At 51.8% G+C, this 15999-nt stretch overlaps 1 protein-coding gene across 1 annotated transcript; it reads left to right on the top strand.

Annotated features, from left to right (window-relative positions):
* The first annotated feature begins 2543 nt into the window (after nt 1-2543).
* On the top strand, nt 2544-15125 carry GATA5 (GATA binding protein 5). Its single transcript, XM_027710701.2, has 7 exons — nt 2544-2810; nt 3420-4019; nt 6202-6368; nt 11801-11926; nt 12847-12934; nt 13500-13624; nt 14630-15125. The coding sequence occupies exons 2-7, from the start codon at nt 3500-3502 to the stop codon at nt 14783-14785; spliced, it is 1182 nt and encodes a 393-aa protein (XP_027566502.1). The 5' UTR covers nt 2544-2810; nt 3420-3499; the 3' UTR covers nt 14786-15125.
* Nucleotides 15126-15999: the final 874 nt, after the last annotated feature.

Below are 15999 nucleotides of genomic sequence, written 5' to 3'. Positions count from 1 at the left end.
GAGCATCACCCGTACCTGTGCTCCGTTACCATTTTTGTATCTAATCTTCTGCGTGAGCTAGGCAGAGGTGTCCGGCCACCACGTCGGGGATGTCCTCGGTGGGGCAGGGAGCCCCGGGGAGGGGCATCTGTCCCTGCGGGAGGGTCTCCGCACAGCCCGGGCTCCCTGTGTCCCGCATTCCGACGTGAACTTCCCCGGGCACAGTGCGACGGCTGTGGACTGGGGCATCGCCGCTGCCACCGCTACCACGCTGGCACCTTCCCTCCCACTTCATCTAAAGCATCGCCCACCCGGGCCTTCCTCAGCTCGAAATTCTACAAACATCCCAAACCACGGGGCATCCAATCCCGTGGACAGCCACACGCGTGGGTGACAGAAGCCGGAGCCGGCGCCCAACGGGCACTGGAATACGGGCCCAGCCCGACGGCGGCTGCGGCGGGTGGTGCTGGAAGCCCCCGGTGTCGGAGCACCTGCCCTCAGCGCTGCTCCACGCCCGCGGGAGGAGCCGCTCGTGGGACCGGCTGCCCCTCGTGTCTCCTCTGCCCGGTAGGGAGAGAGCCAGGCAGCTTCGGCACCACCGGAGGAGAAAGTCGGTTGGTAAACTAGTTTAAAAAAAATAAACCAAAAAATCCAACCACTAGATGAGTCTGACCACAGACACACCACAGGTCCACGGGCAGGTTTTCGCACGCGGTGGTTTCCTCCGGCGTGAACACGCTCACTGGGTAAATCCCTCTGGGTTTAGCAGTGCCTCGTTTTTTTCAACGTTTTTATATTTATCTGAACGCCAGGAGCGATCGGAGCGGGCAGTTCTCAAGCATTAAAAATAGCCAGAATAAATCACAATTTAGTAACACCTTGAAATAGTAAAGTCTGGAAACCCACGCATCCCCACGGCTTCACCCCGTTTTTCACAACCGAAACGAAACGAAAGAAACCCCGGCGGTGGTTCAGCCACAGCTACTAAGAGATTGGGGCTGGTTTTCCTCAGGGACGGATTTTCCCGTGTCGCCGCGGGGCTGGAGCCTCCTCGGGTTTTTTCTTTTTCTATAGCTTTTCCACCTTTCTAAAAAAAAATTTGTCCCCTGTTTTTTTCTTTTTTTTTTTTTATATTTTTTCCTTTTTTTTCTTTATATTTTTATTTGTGGTTTTTTGTTGTTTTGGTTTTGTTTTCTCCTTTTGCCCCGCGGGCACAAAGGATACCCTGCGAGCTATAAACGGCCGCTTTCGCGAGCAAATAAATACATCTCCAGCCAGTTGCGTTGCATTATTCCGAGGGAAATAGCTGGCATTCCTGCACCAGTTTATTTTGGAGCTGAAATTTCCCACCCTTCCCGCAGCGCTGGTCCCTGCGGAGCCGGGGCTGGGCGGGCTCCCCCGGGCGTCGGACCCGCACCGGCGGACAGCGCCGGGCTGCGCTGCCCGAGGGCTCCGGGGCCGAGCAGGGCCCGATCCGTCGGCAGAGGCCTGCGGGCGGCAAAGCTCTGTCCGCCCGGGGATGGAGCGAGCGGAGGGGGAGACTCGCCGAGGTTTTTTCTCCGGGGAGGAGAAGCACATCAACTTTGCGCGAAGGCGCGATAATTCTCCTGAGCGCCCCGGGGACAAATCCCAGTAGCGATGAAATTATTTCCTCGCTGGTCGGTACCGGAGGAGAGTTAAAACGGTCGAATTACCCGGGCTAAGTGGGCAGCTGGGACTAAGAGCGGCTTGCCCTCTGAAGTCCCTTCCCGAGCTCGCACCGACGAGGGACAGAGGGAAAGGGGTTTTGTCCCCGCCGCAAAGGCCAGAGCGGCCCGGCGGGGGGGGCTGCAGGGAGAAGGACCATCTCTGCTGCTCTCCGCAGGGGCGGCCCCGACGGGACGGTGAGGGACCGGAGGGTTGCTCTCCGAAGTGGCCCAGCTGGGCAAAGGCGCACTGAGCCCCGGGCACGGCCGGAGCGAGCAGGCTGCGAGTGTCACCGCATCCTCGGCGGGGCCCTGGGCCGCTTGAGAAAGTCAGGCGGACGTGGGGGGCAGGCTGAGACCCCCTTCCCCGTAAGACTGGGCTTTATGTCAAAGCACAGCCGGAGCGCTGGCTCGAAACAGAAAACCTCCCGCCATCATCCTCTGCTACCGAACCCCCGCCGGGAAGTTTTCGGTGTGTTCCTCAACATCTCCCGGCGGCCTGGGACGGGGGGGCATCGCCTCCAGATGGGGTGGTCGGAGCGAACCCCAGAAAGGCAGCGGGGCCTGCAAAGGACGGAGGAATCCCCCAACTCTCCTGGGGGCGGGCGTACCCCTCCAGCCTTGCTGAGGGGGGCGCCCAGCGGGCCCGGGGCGGTGCGGGGCGCACCCGGGGGCCGCATCCGTCCCCTGCTCCCCTCGGCGCCCGCCGACCCGCGCCAGGGGGGAGCCGGCGGGCGCGTCCCCCCCGCCGGGAGCGGAGCCGGCCGGACTTATCCCGTCCCCCCCTCCTGCCGGGAGGCGCCCAATCCCGGCCGGGACCGGGGCTGCCCCGCCGGCCGTCACGTGGGCCGGCCCGCACCGGGGCCGCCGTAAAGAGCCGCCGCCGCCGCCCCCGCCGCCACTTCCCCGCCGGGCGCAGCCAGGGACGCACCCACGGGAGACGAGAGGGAGAATACCGGGAGGGAGGGCAGCCCCGCTCTGCCAGGGGGTCCTGCTGGTTTGTTTTTTAGTCCTCCCTCCCCCGCGAACTTCAACTTCTTTTTTTTTTAATTATTATTTTTATTTCCTTGGGATTTCCCTGGATGGTCTGAGCACAACTCCATGCCCCCTCGGCCGTGCCCGGCTCCGCTCCCGGCCCGCTGCCATGTGAGTACCTGTGCGAGAGGAGCGAGCCGGGGGGCGGGATGCTCCTGCGAGGCTTGGCGGGTCGAGCCCTCCGCCCGCACGGAGAGGCCTGCCCGAGGGTTATTGAGCTTTTTTAGAAGAAAGCGGCAGTGCTGGTGTCTGGAGGACACCGGGGATGCTCCCGATCTTGGACGGCTGCCCAGGTCCTTTGGGACTGCGATCCCGCCCGGCAAGGGCGCCCGAGGGGCCGCACCGCGGGCGGCCTCCTCCCGGCCAGCAAGGCCCGGAGCCGCGTTCCAGGCCCTGGGCTCCGAAAAAAAAAAAAAAAAAAAAGACTGGAAGGGAAATACTTTTGGGGAAAAAAAAATAATTTAATTGTTAGAGGCTTTTTCCGGCTCCTTGGAGGTGCCCAGGCGGGCGGCGGGGTCGGGGAAGGTGCCGGCGGGGTCGCTGCCCGTTCAGAGGAGGTTATTTCTCGCCATGGCTCAGAGGAAAGTTTAAAGGGGAAAAAAATAGTCCAAATTTCGGCCCTTGCTTGAGGCAGGGAAGAGGCGTTTTCGGCTCGGGAAAGGCCATCGGGTTCCCGCTGTGTGCCGGGTCTCAGCCCGCTGCTCTCGGTTCTCCCTCCAGGTTCCTCTGAGTGAGTCCCTCGGCACCGCCGGGCCGCAGCCGGACGGGCCCTGAGCAGCCGCCGCCGCCGAGGACGGAACATGTATCAGGGTCTGGCCCTCGCCCCCAACCATGGCCAGTCGGCTTACTCCCACGACTCCAGCAACTTCCTCCACTCGTCGGCCGGCTCGCCCGTCTACGTGCCCACCACCCGGGTGCCCTCCGTCCTGCAGACGCTGCCCTACCTGCAAGGCTGCGAACCGCACCAGAGCCACCTCGGCAACCCCGCGGGCTGGGGGCAGAGCAGCGGCGAGGCCGCCGCGTTCAACGCCGGCAGCCCCCACCCGCCGTCGGGCTTCTCGTACTCGCACAGCCCGCCGGGCAGCAGCCCCCCGGGCCGCGACGGCGCCTACCAGGGGCCCCTGCTGCTGGGCGGCGGGGGCCGGGAGCAGTACGGCAACGCCTTGGTGCGCTCCGTTAACGGGTCCTACTCCAGCCCCTACCCCGCCTACGTGACCCCCGAGATACCGCCTTCCTGGACGGCCGGACACTTTGAGAGCAGCGTGCTGCACAGCCTGCAGACGAGGCAGGCGGCCTTACCCGGCCGCAGGTCCACCTTCGGTAGGTCGCCGCCGTCCCTCATCGACCTGTTGGGGCGCCGAGTCGTTGTCCGGCTCTCGGCGCCAAGTGGGGGGGCCATCCCTGTCCCCATCCCCGTCTCTATCCCCATCCCTATCCCTCCGGCTTGTCGGTGGCCCGGGGCCGCGGATTCAGTTGTCCCGCTGGCATCCCCGACAGCAGAGGAGATGATTTTACCCCAGGATGGAGAGATGGTCCGGGAACGGGGTGTGTGCGGCTGATCCTGGGTAGAGATGGGATGTGGGGGGGGGGGGTGTGCGTGTGTGACAAGAAGGGCAAAGACCACGTTTCAAAGCAGAGCAATTCCCCCGGAGGACAGGGGAGCAGAGGCCGTTCAACCCCTTCTCCCCCACTCCACCACCACCCCCGCGGTATCTCCTTCCCACAATATCGACTTTGTGCCTGTGCTTCAATACTTACCCTTGTGTTTAAATTAGCGGGGCAGATTTATAGCTCCCTCCCTTTTAAGTAATTTATTGTGGTAAATTAGTTTATATTTGAACAGACTCTCGGTCTCCTTATTCACCTTCGCCCAAACAGGTCGGCAGCTGCATCCCTTTGCGGCCTTTGGGGAGACACTGAAACGCGCTCAGGCGTTGAACAATAAACCTCACTTCAATTCCTTTGCATCCACACCAAAAGTCCTTTTAAACCAAACTCTAAGCAAATAAAGTTTTGGGCTTGATTTAACAGGACTCCTCGTGCTCAGGGTTTATAACCCCGGGGGCACTTCACCAGCCTCCTCCGGTTGCGGTTTGCAAAGTCCTTTAGAAGCCACTTCAAGATCTCAGTCGCGTTATCATTTTTACTGCGGTGAACCGAATTATCTTATCTTCACCCCAAGAACAAAGTTAGAGCAGGGAAGCAGCCCCCTCCCCACCGGGCTGTCTCACCGGCTCGGCTTTTCCTCCCACGCCGGAGGTGCTTGGCAGCGGTTTCTTTACAGGACTTTCTCTTTGTCTGGGGAAATCCTTTGCGTTGTGCGAGAAGGGATCGTCCTGCCAGAGATGATGCCCCAGAAATCTTTTCTGCTCTTTTAATTCGGTGCTTTAGGATCCGGGAGAGCGGCAGCCATCCTCTCTGCCGTTTATTTTTGCTCTTGAATAGTGTAAACTGCTCTTAAGTAGTCCAAACTATTCTTTTATTTATTTATTTATTTTTAATGTAATTAATTACTGCAATAATTTTTTATACTTTTCTTTTTACATTTCATTTTTATTTTCCATTTCTCCCCCCCTTTAAGTTTTGTTCTTTTCCCTTTTCCTTTCCTTTGGATCATTATTAATACAATAGACGAGTTATTTAAAAAAAAAATAAAGGCGGATTTTTCTTCGGAAGAAAATAACAGTTCAGGCAGAGGAAGTTATTTTAAAAAAGAAAGAAAAAAAAAAAAAAGAAAGGGAGTAGGAGGAAAGAGAGCGACTTATGATTGAGGGGTTCCCCCGGTTTCGCTCCGGCTGCCCGTTTGCCGCGGGGCAGGGACGGACCGCGGACGGTGTTCGGAGCGGCCCCGCGGCTCCTTCCAGGGACTTTTTTTAATTTTTTCTTTCTTTTTTTTTTTTTTTTTTTTTTTTTTTTTTGCGGGGAGACAAAAAGTGAGGAAGAGTCTCGCTAGCAGGAGTTGGGGTCGCGGCCGGCCGGTGATGCTCTCCCGGGGAGCCAGCCCGGCATCGCTCCACGGGCAGCCCCGAACCTTCCCCGGCCGGGCCGTCCTCGCCGGCCAGCGGCTTCAGGGTTTTCTTGATAGAAATCAGGAAAACGATCCCATTTTTTCCCCTCTCTCTTGATAGAAATCAGGAAAACGGTCTCATTTCCCCCCCTCTCTCATTTATTTTTGCATCCCGGCATAACATCTCTTTCTCCCACTGGTAGAATCCCAGCCCCTTCCCATCCCAGGGAGACCCCAGCCGTGTTCTGTTCTTTGGGGTCTTTCAGGGAAGGGATGGGGGGGGGGAATGTGTTGTCTTTAAGCAAAATATTAAAAGATTAAAGTGTGGAAGGAATAAAGGGGGTTGGTGCACACTTGGTAGGCTGGAGGGAAACTCTCCCCGGACCGGGATTGTCCCCAGTACTGGGGCAAAGAGGATTGTAGACTCTCTCCCGCAGGGTCCCCCTGTGCGGTGGGGGTGGCTCCTGACCCTTACGCCGTGTGTGTCTCTTCCAGAGTACCTCGAGGAGTTCCCCGGGGATGGCCGGGAATGCGTGAACTGCGGAGCCATGTCCACACCGCTCTGGAGGAAGGACGGCACCGGGCACTACCTGTGCAACGCCTGCGGGCTCTACCACAAAATGAACGGCATCAACCGGCCGCTCAAGCCGCAGAAGAGGCTGGTAAGAAGGGGAAACTCTCTGGGACCCACCCGGGGGTGGCTAGAGGGCAGGGGCCGGGGGGCTGACTCGGTACCTGCGCTGTTGAGGTCTCTGTTCTTGTGTTAGGATCTGTTTGACTCTCGGTCCTCCCACAGATCAGTTGCCATCAGCACTGGCAGGAGACCCTTGCTGTGGTGCAGAAATGGCTGGGGTCAGTGGGAATGGGATGAAACCAGAGGGATTGCTGCCCCGGCAATGACTGGTGGGCAGGGGAAACAGAGGCACAGGGACTGAAGGGGTTCTGGGGCTGCACAGAGGGTCTGAGCCAGAGCCAAGCAGGGACAGTCAGCCCTGCCACTGGTTGGGACTCTGTGGGCTTCCCCTGGCTCCATTCCTGCAGTGGGTGCATTGCTTTTTATTCTATAATTGCTGTCATTATTATTTCCTAGTTCTTCCTGCAGACACATGCAGCCTAGGCAGGGTAGTTGCACAGGAGGCAGGGCTGGTCCTGAGCTGGCCCAGCAGGTTTGTGGCTGCTTGCAATGGGAGCAGGATGGGGCCCAGTTCCCCGCCAGCCTAAGGGGAAAACTGGGGGTTTGGCAGTTCCCAGTTTCCCTGAAGGTTAAACACTAATTCCCCCCCCAGTGTAATATTGGGCTTCTTCTATCTGGGATCCCATGGAGAAAGAGGAAAGGCGCCTCCTCTTTTTTTCTGTGCAGTCACTTTGGGATGTTTAAATTTGGTGGTAACAGTTTTGGTTTTAGAGGCTGTCATCAGAAGCTGTCATTAAAAACAGGATGTTTGCTGGAGCTGTGCTGGGGAACAGCTGGGAGCTTCTTGAGCTTTCACTCAGGGTGTATTCCTGCAGTTATTTTTTTGTATTGCAAAACAAATTATTAGCAATAACCCAATAGAGACAAGTTTCTGTACAAGAAAACCTTTAAGAAAAAGAAAGTTGAGACCGAGCAAGATGTTTCATTCTGATTCCGATTCCAGAAATGCAGATCTGGATTTGCAAAATGAAATGGGTGGTAACTCCAGAGAAAATCCCCCTTTTCTGTTCATCGCATCAAAATCAAGGCTTTTCTGTGAAATATTTAGCATTATGCGACAGGATTTGCCTGTCTCTCCAAAACCCTCCTGTCTCCTCTAACGCGATGACATTAAATCTGCTGTGCCGCAAATCTCAGAGTTGCGCTGCTGATTTCTTCAGAGCGAACACAATCCATGCATAGAAGGAGACGCAAACCAGTTTAAATTCAACTCCACATTTTGGGAACGGCATCCAAAAGCGCCAGTGGGTGAACTTCCAGAGTTCTTTTGAACAGCTTTTCCCTGAGGAAATCGGCGAGGTCTCTCTGCTCCTCAGTGTTTTATTGTGGCGCATGGGAAAGGAGGCGGCCGTGCATTGCCTGCACCCTGCCCGAGCCTCATCCATGGCATCCATGAGTGCTCTTGGGCATAAATTTTTTCGGTAAACATTCCAACAAAATTTTCTGGTGGAAAACGTTTGTTCGCAGAATTAAGACCGCTTTCCCAGGAATGAGCAAATTAGTTGGGAATTACCAAAGTACTTCCGACCTTTTTTATCATTATTTGGCAATCAATACAATGAAGTTAAAGCTCAAATTAAAGGGTTGATTCTTGTCCAGGGGAAGCGCTTTCCTACGATTGAAATACTTGAGGGGATTTGTTTTATGGGTTAGAAAAGGGGTTGCAATTTTGACTTTCCATCCTGAATTTTCAATGAAGCATTTCAAAATCTTGGGTTTCCCCAAGGGTTTGAAATGTCGTGTTGCAGCAAATTGTGCCTCAGTGGATCTATTGATGATGGACAAGAGGGTGCCAGGTGACCTCTGCAAACCCACCGCAGAGGGAGCAACCTGCACCCCTGTGGCTTGGGATATTTATTCTCCCAAACAATTTCCATAGCAGGGGATGGATGTCTTCCCTGCTTCACCCACACAGGCTGGGTGAGAGCAGAGCAGTGAACACAGAGATATGCCACGAACGATGAAATTGGCTTTCACAGTGCAGAGAAATAAGGGCACGGGAAGGAAAAATGGTTGCTTTTGTCCTTTACGTTATGACCTTTGTTCTGTACGTAGACGCCGCGTTGGGAGTTATTTTGACTTGTGTTTCACAAAGCAAAGTCCCCCATAAAGCCCTGGAGAACACGACGTGGCCCAGATATTGCTGCGGGAATGACGTCCCGCGGCTCGGCAGTGCTCAGCCTTGCTCGTGTGTGGGAGAGGGCGAGCAGTCGTAGCGTAGTTTCCACTTCATTTTTTGTTTCTTTTTTTGAGATAAGGGTGACATCCTCTATGCAGCAGGGACAGCCATCCTGCTACAGCCCGTGTCTGGATTCAAAGCACTGTGGCTTTCGGCAGAAAGGGTTTATCTTAAAGGAGGATGGAGGCAGCGCTTTGTTTTAGGCAGCACCTTTTGTAGCTGAAGTTTCTTGGTGTGTTTCACAAGATACCTTAGATCCAGTCTGAAAAGCCAGATCACTTTTGCCATCAGGAGCAGCTGGTGGAGGTGGATGGCTGCATCCCACACTTGCAATTCCCCCCGTGCCCTGCACGGTACAGCAAAGGGGGGCAGTTGCAGCAGCTGTCCTGTGCTCAGCAGCTCCCACACAATCCTGAGCTAAAGGACTAACCTGGAGCTGAATTTTTCTGGCTTGGCTCAAGGATTATTTTTTTTTACTTTGGCTCAGGAGGTTTCAGCCTGTCCTTTTTTACAGTTTGCAATACACAATGGGTTTGGTGACACTTTTGCAGAAGGTGGGGGTGGGACTGCTCACAGGCCTGGGACAATCTAACAGGACCCCAGAACCACTCAGTGTTTATGGTGCGTGCCTTGGATTTCTCCTGCCCTTCAGTTCCTGCTGCTCCCTCATCCTCCAAAGTGCAGGTTTGCCCAGAGCCTTAGTAAAAAAGACAAATCTCAGAGGATGCTGCTGCCTTTGGCTCTGAGCCTCAGATCTGCCCACTTTCAGGAGCTGAGCTCAGATATCTCAGCACACTTTGCTACAACATTTTTCCTGTAAACAACAGATCCCCTCAATCGTGCTGGAAAGGGGGACAGAGAAGCATTGATTAAATCTGAGGCTTCAGTGCCTTCTTTTTTTCCTGTGAAACCCTGCAGTTTCTTTTCTACCTTTGAAAAGGAGGTGAAACAAAGTCTCTGATGGCTTGGTCTCCCTTGGAAAGACCTGCCCTGTTGGCTCTGAATTTTTTGGGCTCTCAAAACAGCACTTACACGTGGTTGATTTGATAGGCACCAACTCACCATTCCTTGAGCTTATCAGCAGCACTTGGCTGTCAAGCCCGGTCCATGAAGAGTTTTTGTTTGAGTGTATGCTGCATTTGTATAAATAAACACTGAGCACAATGTTGAAGTCAACAACTTCCTAGACAAGGTCAGAATGGTACAAAGGCTGCGGGGTGGAGCCAGGCAGAAATGCATTTTCTTTCAAGAGAATTGCTGGGAAACCAGCAATAATGTATTGTACCCTCGTCCTTCAGTGAGCAACAGTAGCCTTGACTGTCTCTTTCTTGCTAATCTGGCAGGTTGTTGTGCAGGGGCAGGTTCTCATGGGGTTTCTCAGATTAAAATTGTAATATTTGGTGGTAGAGGATGTTTTTTTCTCTCACTGGCTGCGTGAGGGGGAGCCAGCCTGCAGAGTGTTGCACAGGAGATGCAGAAGGCACATGTCGCTGCCCCAGCAGGAAGCCCATGAGCAGTGCTGGCAGGGTGGGCCAAGCTCTGGCAGGGCTGGTATTGCCCTTGGGCCACCAGAGCCACAGGTCTCATTGCCATCTCAACTGGAAGCTGCAGACAAAATGTTGTGTGAAACAGGGACAACCTGTCCCTGCCTCCCAGGGACCAGCAGTGGCCCAGAAATTTTGGGGCTTTCCAAAAGGCTTTGAATTGGCCTCCTCCCATCCACAAGTGATGACAGATTGCACCAGGAACAGTTGTTCCAGGCTGAGTGCCTCCAAATTCCCCTCTGTGCCCACAGCAGGAGTTGGACCTCAGAACCCTTACACCCATCAAGTGTTCACCTTCCTCTGCTCCCATCAATTGCAGGATGAACGGCACAGCCCCAGCAGCTGAAAGGCTGTAGCTGCTCCTGGATCTTGCTGTGACACCATGTCCCACATTAGAGACAAGGTCTGCTATCTCATCCCCTGTGCCAGGCTTGTCAGCTCACACCCCCATGTATTATTATTATTGCCTGGTTTATTTCTTGAAAGCTGAATCATTTCCAAAGCAATACCACTATTTGCAAATAGTTGCTGAGACCTCTTTGCTGAGCAACAAGTGAATCAAACCTTGGCCATGTCACTTATGCCTCTTGAAACTCAAAGCTGATCTTTATGTGACTGCTAACCTTGTAAAAACATTTCATTTTTATTCCTACTCTTCCCACCTCATTTGTTATATTGCTCAGTCAGGATATCAGGCAATAATGGAAAAATAAACAAACAGGGAGTTCTTTATTGCCTGCATCACCTATCATCTGCCTTTGAGTGGATTCAAAGTGATTTTTCTCAAGGCTGAAGAACATCTTTACACACCTGAATGTGGAGAGCCTGAGATATTACTTATGCCACAGGTACCTTATACCTAGTGAGATCTTTTACTAGAATAGGTTTAATACTTAGTGTTTAGACACTTCCAAATGAAATGTCTACTGAGCAGACAAGTCTGTATAAAGAGAGATGTGAATTTTCCAGTGGCTTGGAGGAAAGTTGTCAGAAATAAGTTTGCTGCTTCTGCCAGAACATTTTCCTTCTCCATTTGGAATTATTAATATTTCAGAGCCAGCAATCACTGCACTCATAAAATATGTCATTAATTAATGTCTGCACGGTGTTTCTGCAGCCTTTAAGAGAACAGATGATCTGTGAGACGTGAAGAATAACCTCCCTGGTGTCACCATGGACCAGTTCAGTTCGGTTCTGCTCAGTTCAGCCAACTGATTCCAGTTGTCTTAAACCAGAGATTAATTGGGATGTTGATAACTTTAGCAGTAGTTCTGAGTGCAGAAAAACAGAGGAATTCATGTAAAGCATGAGGAGTTTTCTTCATGCTTTTAAAGTCCAGCTGATATTTTCCACCTCTTTCTCCATCTGAATGGATCTCCTGGAGGGAAGTTCTCTCTGCTCTGAGTCCTGATCACTTCCAGAAGATTTGTTGGAAGTTTGTGAAATGAGTTGCAAGGATACTTGCCATGTTTATAGATCTCAATAACAAAAAAACCACTTGCAAATTAGAGTGATCTCATTTGAATGTAATTTCTTTGATCTGAATTTGGTTATCACGTGTGTTTCACATTTTCCAGGAAAATGGCGTAGTTGGAGATTTTATTTTTGTGGGAAAGGAAACTTCCCAATTCATCATTCTTATGTGTGCACTCATGTGTTTGTTTGCTTGTTTTTAAGTCTTCATCGAGACGTGCTGGCCTATGTTGCACTAACTGCCACACAACCAACACCACCCTCTGGAGAAGGAACGCCGAAGGGGAGCCCGTCTGCAACGCCTGCGGGTTGTACATGAAGCTCCACGGGGTGAGGAACATGTCCACACTGGGAGGGACCCTTTGGTTGTTGGGATCACTGCCCAGCAGCTCTGGGAGATCAGGTGTGGAGCGACCAGCCCCTAGACTGGACCCAGAAGAGCTGAAACCCAGTCCTGTCTCCTTGAACAGTTAAAAGCTCAGTCTACTGGGGTTTCCCAGGCAGGATAAGGCTAAGGGGGTACTGAAACACTCAGAGTGCCCAAAGAAACAGTGGATGTCCCATCTCTGGAAGTGCTCAAGGCCAGGTTGGATGGGGCTTGTAGCAACCTGGTCTAGTGGACAGTGTCCCTGCCCATGGCAGAGGGGTTGGAACTAACTGGTCAACCCAAGCCGTCCTAGGGTTCTATGACAAAGAAAGCTTACCAGGCTCCAGTAGCTGGAGACTGAAGGTCCCCAAACCCAAACTTTTATATATACTAATTGAAAATGTGTGAAGGATGCTGAGGAGCCCACATGGAGGCTGGCTGATGACATTTATCCCCAGAGGATGGGAACTGTTGATAACATGCCCATCAGCCAAAGAGAACACTCCATCCCTCCATACAGGCTTCTTCAAACTTCTGCCATAAGGGTTGAAGTCTCTTTACCCCATGACTCTTCCATCTGAGCCATGTAGGCTCTCAGTGTGCCAGTGTAATTTAATAAGGCCCTGTCATAAAGGTCACTAATAAATCAGGAAAAGAAAAATAAAAAATAAAGGAAAAAACAAAATCTGTGGGAAAACCTTAGCTGTTAGCCTTATACATCTTCCAGCCAAGGCCTGTTGCAGAGAAAAATAGCACTCAGTGAAGGACAAGGACTTTAGGTGCTTTGCATGAGCTACAGCACGTAAATAGGAGAGCAACACATGTGTGGAAAGGAGCTGAGCAAAATACAATATTAATGATTCCAAACTTTATGAATGTCAAGGTACCACGACCTCTGGCCATGAAAAAGGAAAGCATCCAGACGAGGAAAAGGAAGCCTAAAAACATTACCAAAGGCAAAACCTCAACAGGTACAGTGCTGTTATCATCCATCCTGAGGGCTTGGAACACAGTTCACCTCAACATGTCTTCTGCAAGAAATAGATAATTAGAAAATAATATTGTGATTTTTTTTCCACTGATGATTGTTTTAGATCTAGGGTCTGTATTTATTCTCATGTGAAAGGAAGATGCTGGGTGGGAATCCCAGTCCTGTCATATTCCTGTGGGGTTCCTTATGTGGATACCCAGATCCAGCCCAGCAGTGCCCACGTTCAAGCAGATTTGGGCTAAATTGAGTAATGGGAAAATATATGGGTGGGAATGGCATATTAAAGATTGAGGGGAATGTATCATGATGCATTCAACATTAGCCCATCCATCCTGTACCAGCACTGCCAGACTGTGAAAGGGTTCCCTCCTCCTCCATCAGCATCTTGGCAGCCAAATACAAAGACTTACACTGACAGAGATTTGGTAGAGAAAGAACAGTAGGATCACTCCATGAGATGTGATTATTGTCATTAAAATATAAATTTCTTTAAGAGTAGGTTTGCACCTACATTGCTTCACCACCCTCTACCAATTATCTTCCAGGATCTACAACTTCGGCCACTAACTCCCCTTCTTCCATTACCAACTCAGACAGCACGGTCACTTTAAAATCAGAGCCCAGCACAACCTCGCAGTATCCCGGACAAACCATCGTGTCAGTGTCCCAGGTGAGGCACAGGGACCTGCAGCCATCCCCTGCTGGGCTGGATGATCCACACACCTCCACAGCCACTGACCTGGGAGCCCCTGACCTAAGAAATTAGGTCATTGCTGCCTCAGATTGAGGAAAGCAGGGAGCATGAGCCAAGACATCACAGACCAGGAAGGGCTCCAGCCTGTTGGCTCCTCATCAGCTCTTTCGTCTTGCAGTGGGGAACTGGGAGGTCTGAGCCCTGCTGTGAGAGGCGATCGGTGGTGAAAAGGCTTCAGTGCAGAGCTGAGTTTAATTTCCATCTTCTGCCATGAAATCCTGGTAGTCACAACCCTGTTGAGTTGGTGAGATCAGCCCAGGGTGGAATCCTCTGTAGTTCCCAAGGAAAGGCTCCCTGGGCAAACACTGTCTGCACCTTATAGCCCCGAGGTGCTCAGCAACCACAGACCTGTCAGAGGCCTCAGGGTGCTTGTGCCCTGAGCTTTCCTTTGGGGTTGGCTGCTATTTCATATTGATGGAGGAAAAAACAGGTCTAAATCAAGCCACACATCAAAATTTTGTGACCCAACACTGTCTTTCTGTTGAGTCTAAGCTCTTGCTGAGTTGGACACATGTGCATGGAGGGGAAGCTCAGCCCCAGCACCCAAGTGTCTGGCGCAGCACCAGTTACACCGTATGGGATAGGGGTTTTTTTTTGTTTGAAACCAAGAAATCTGGTTTGTTCTGAGCTCTGAAAAAATATATCCACACCTAGAGATCTCCAAACTGGACATATTTAATCAATAAATAAATGCAGGTGGGCCCTGGGATGCCTCCTCCCTGCCTGGGCATTGTGCTTGCTTGGAATGGAACACCCTTCCTGCCCAGCTCCAGGCTGTTCCAAAGGACAGTTGTAGGCATCAGGGATAACCCACGCTATTCCATCCTAATCCTACCACTGTGCTGTGACACAGGGCTGAGTGACCTGTTGGCTAATAACTATTGGCTTTCTAATGCCTTTCTGCTTCCCTCCCTGGGGCAGGCACAAAGCCAGTCGGACGAGGCGCTGGCCAGCGGCCACGGCGAGTTCAAATTCGAGCCCGAGGACTACACCTTCTCCCCCACCACCATGGCCCCGCAGCCTGGGCTGAGTGTGCCACTTCGACAGGACTCCTGGTGTGCCCTGGCACTTGCCTAGAAACCCTCAACCTCCAGCAAAAAGCCTCGGGACCAATGTTTTCGGCTGGCCCCGCAAACGGCCGATGGACAGGAGGACGGGCTGCCCCAGCGCCTCAGGACTGCAGGGTGTCCCACAGCCACAGGACAGGTTTCTCTTGGAGGATGTATGTGGAAAAGCTGGATGGGGCTGAGATGGCTCTGCTGTGGCACCAGCTCCCCAAAAAGCTCATCCTTCCCTGGAGCAACCCAGGGCTGCCTCCCCAAGGCCAGAACCTGGGGGCCACCTCCACTTTCCCGGGGAAAGCCTTCCTCCTTTGAGATGAAAACAGCAAATAAATGCATCCCAGAATCTATGTTTATTCGCAGTGATTTCTCCCTCCTATGTCTCCTCTGTGTGCAATTTATTCCACTTTCCAATAAAGACTGTAATAACATGGCACCAAATAACTTAATTTTATTAAAATGTAAACTATGTGGCCTGCCTTATGTTTTATTGGCCACAACAGGAAGAAAAGAGAAAAAAAAAAAAAGCAACGGTTGTTTTAAACATTTATTGTTTTATATTAAAAACGATCATCTCTATAGAGTGTTAGCTTCTGAAGTGTTTCGCGTATCAACACTGAGCTGATGAGTCATACATGAAATAAACACACTGCTCTTCCCTTTCCAGCTCCAAACAAAGAGTTTTTCATTGTTATTTTAGGCAAATGACATGACAAAAATGGTCAAAACCTCCCAATAATAAAAGAATACAGAAATGCTGTTTTCTCTTTTTTTATTTCCTCACAGGTTTTGATATTGCCAGCTCTGAGCATTAGAAAATCAGAAGTTAGTCCTCCAAAACTTAACAGAAAGGTTTGAAGGATTGAAAAATAAAGGATATGTTGGAGTTATATCTTTTGCATCCAGTTTTGGGGATGTTTTGAGTGGAGGATTTCCAGCTTTCAGCCATGCAGAGCAGATTACTTTTTAATTATTTTAATGAAAACCAAGTAGAAAACAATAATTTCTTAGAGCTGAGCTGTAGAAAAAGATCTTCAGTGATGCAAAAACATCACATTTTCAAAAGCTGGCAACAGCATGTTTCTACAGCTTCTTGCAGGTGGGAGATGGAGAGATATGCTCTGCTGGGGCATGCAGGGGGGTCCTGGAAGTCCTGAGGAACCTGGGGGTGAAGAGAAGACCACAGTGAGGAGGGGAGATGGGTGGGAAATGAAGGGGGAGCAAGGTCAT

The sequence above is a fragment of the Pipra filicauda genome, unplaced genomic scaffold (genome assembly GCF_003945595.2).
Source record: "Pipra filicauda isolate LSUMZ 115617 unplaced genomic scaffold, ASM394559v2 scaffold13_size5146498_pilon, whole genome shotgun sequence".
NCBI lineage: Eukaryota > Metazoa > Chordata > Aves > Passeriformes > Pipridae > Pipra > Pipra filicauda.
The sequence above is the reverse complement of the archived record's forward strand: the minus strand, read 5'-3'. Positions and strand labels throughout refer to the sequence as shown.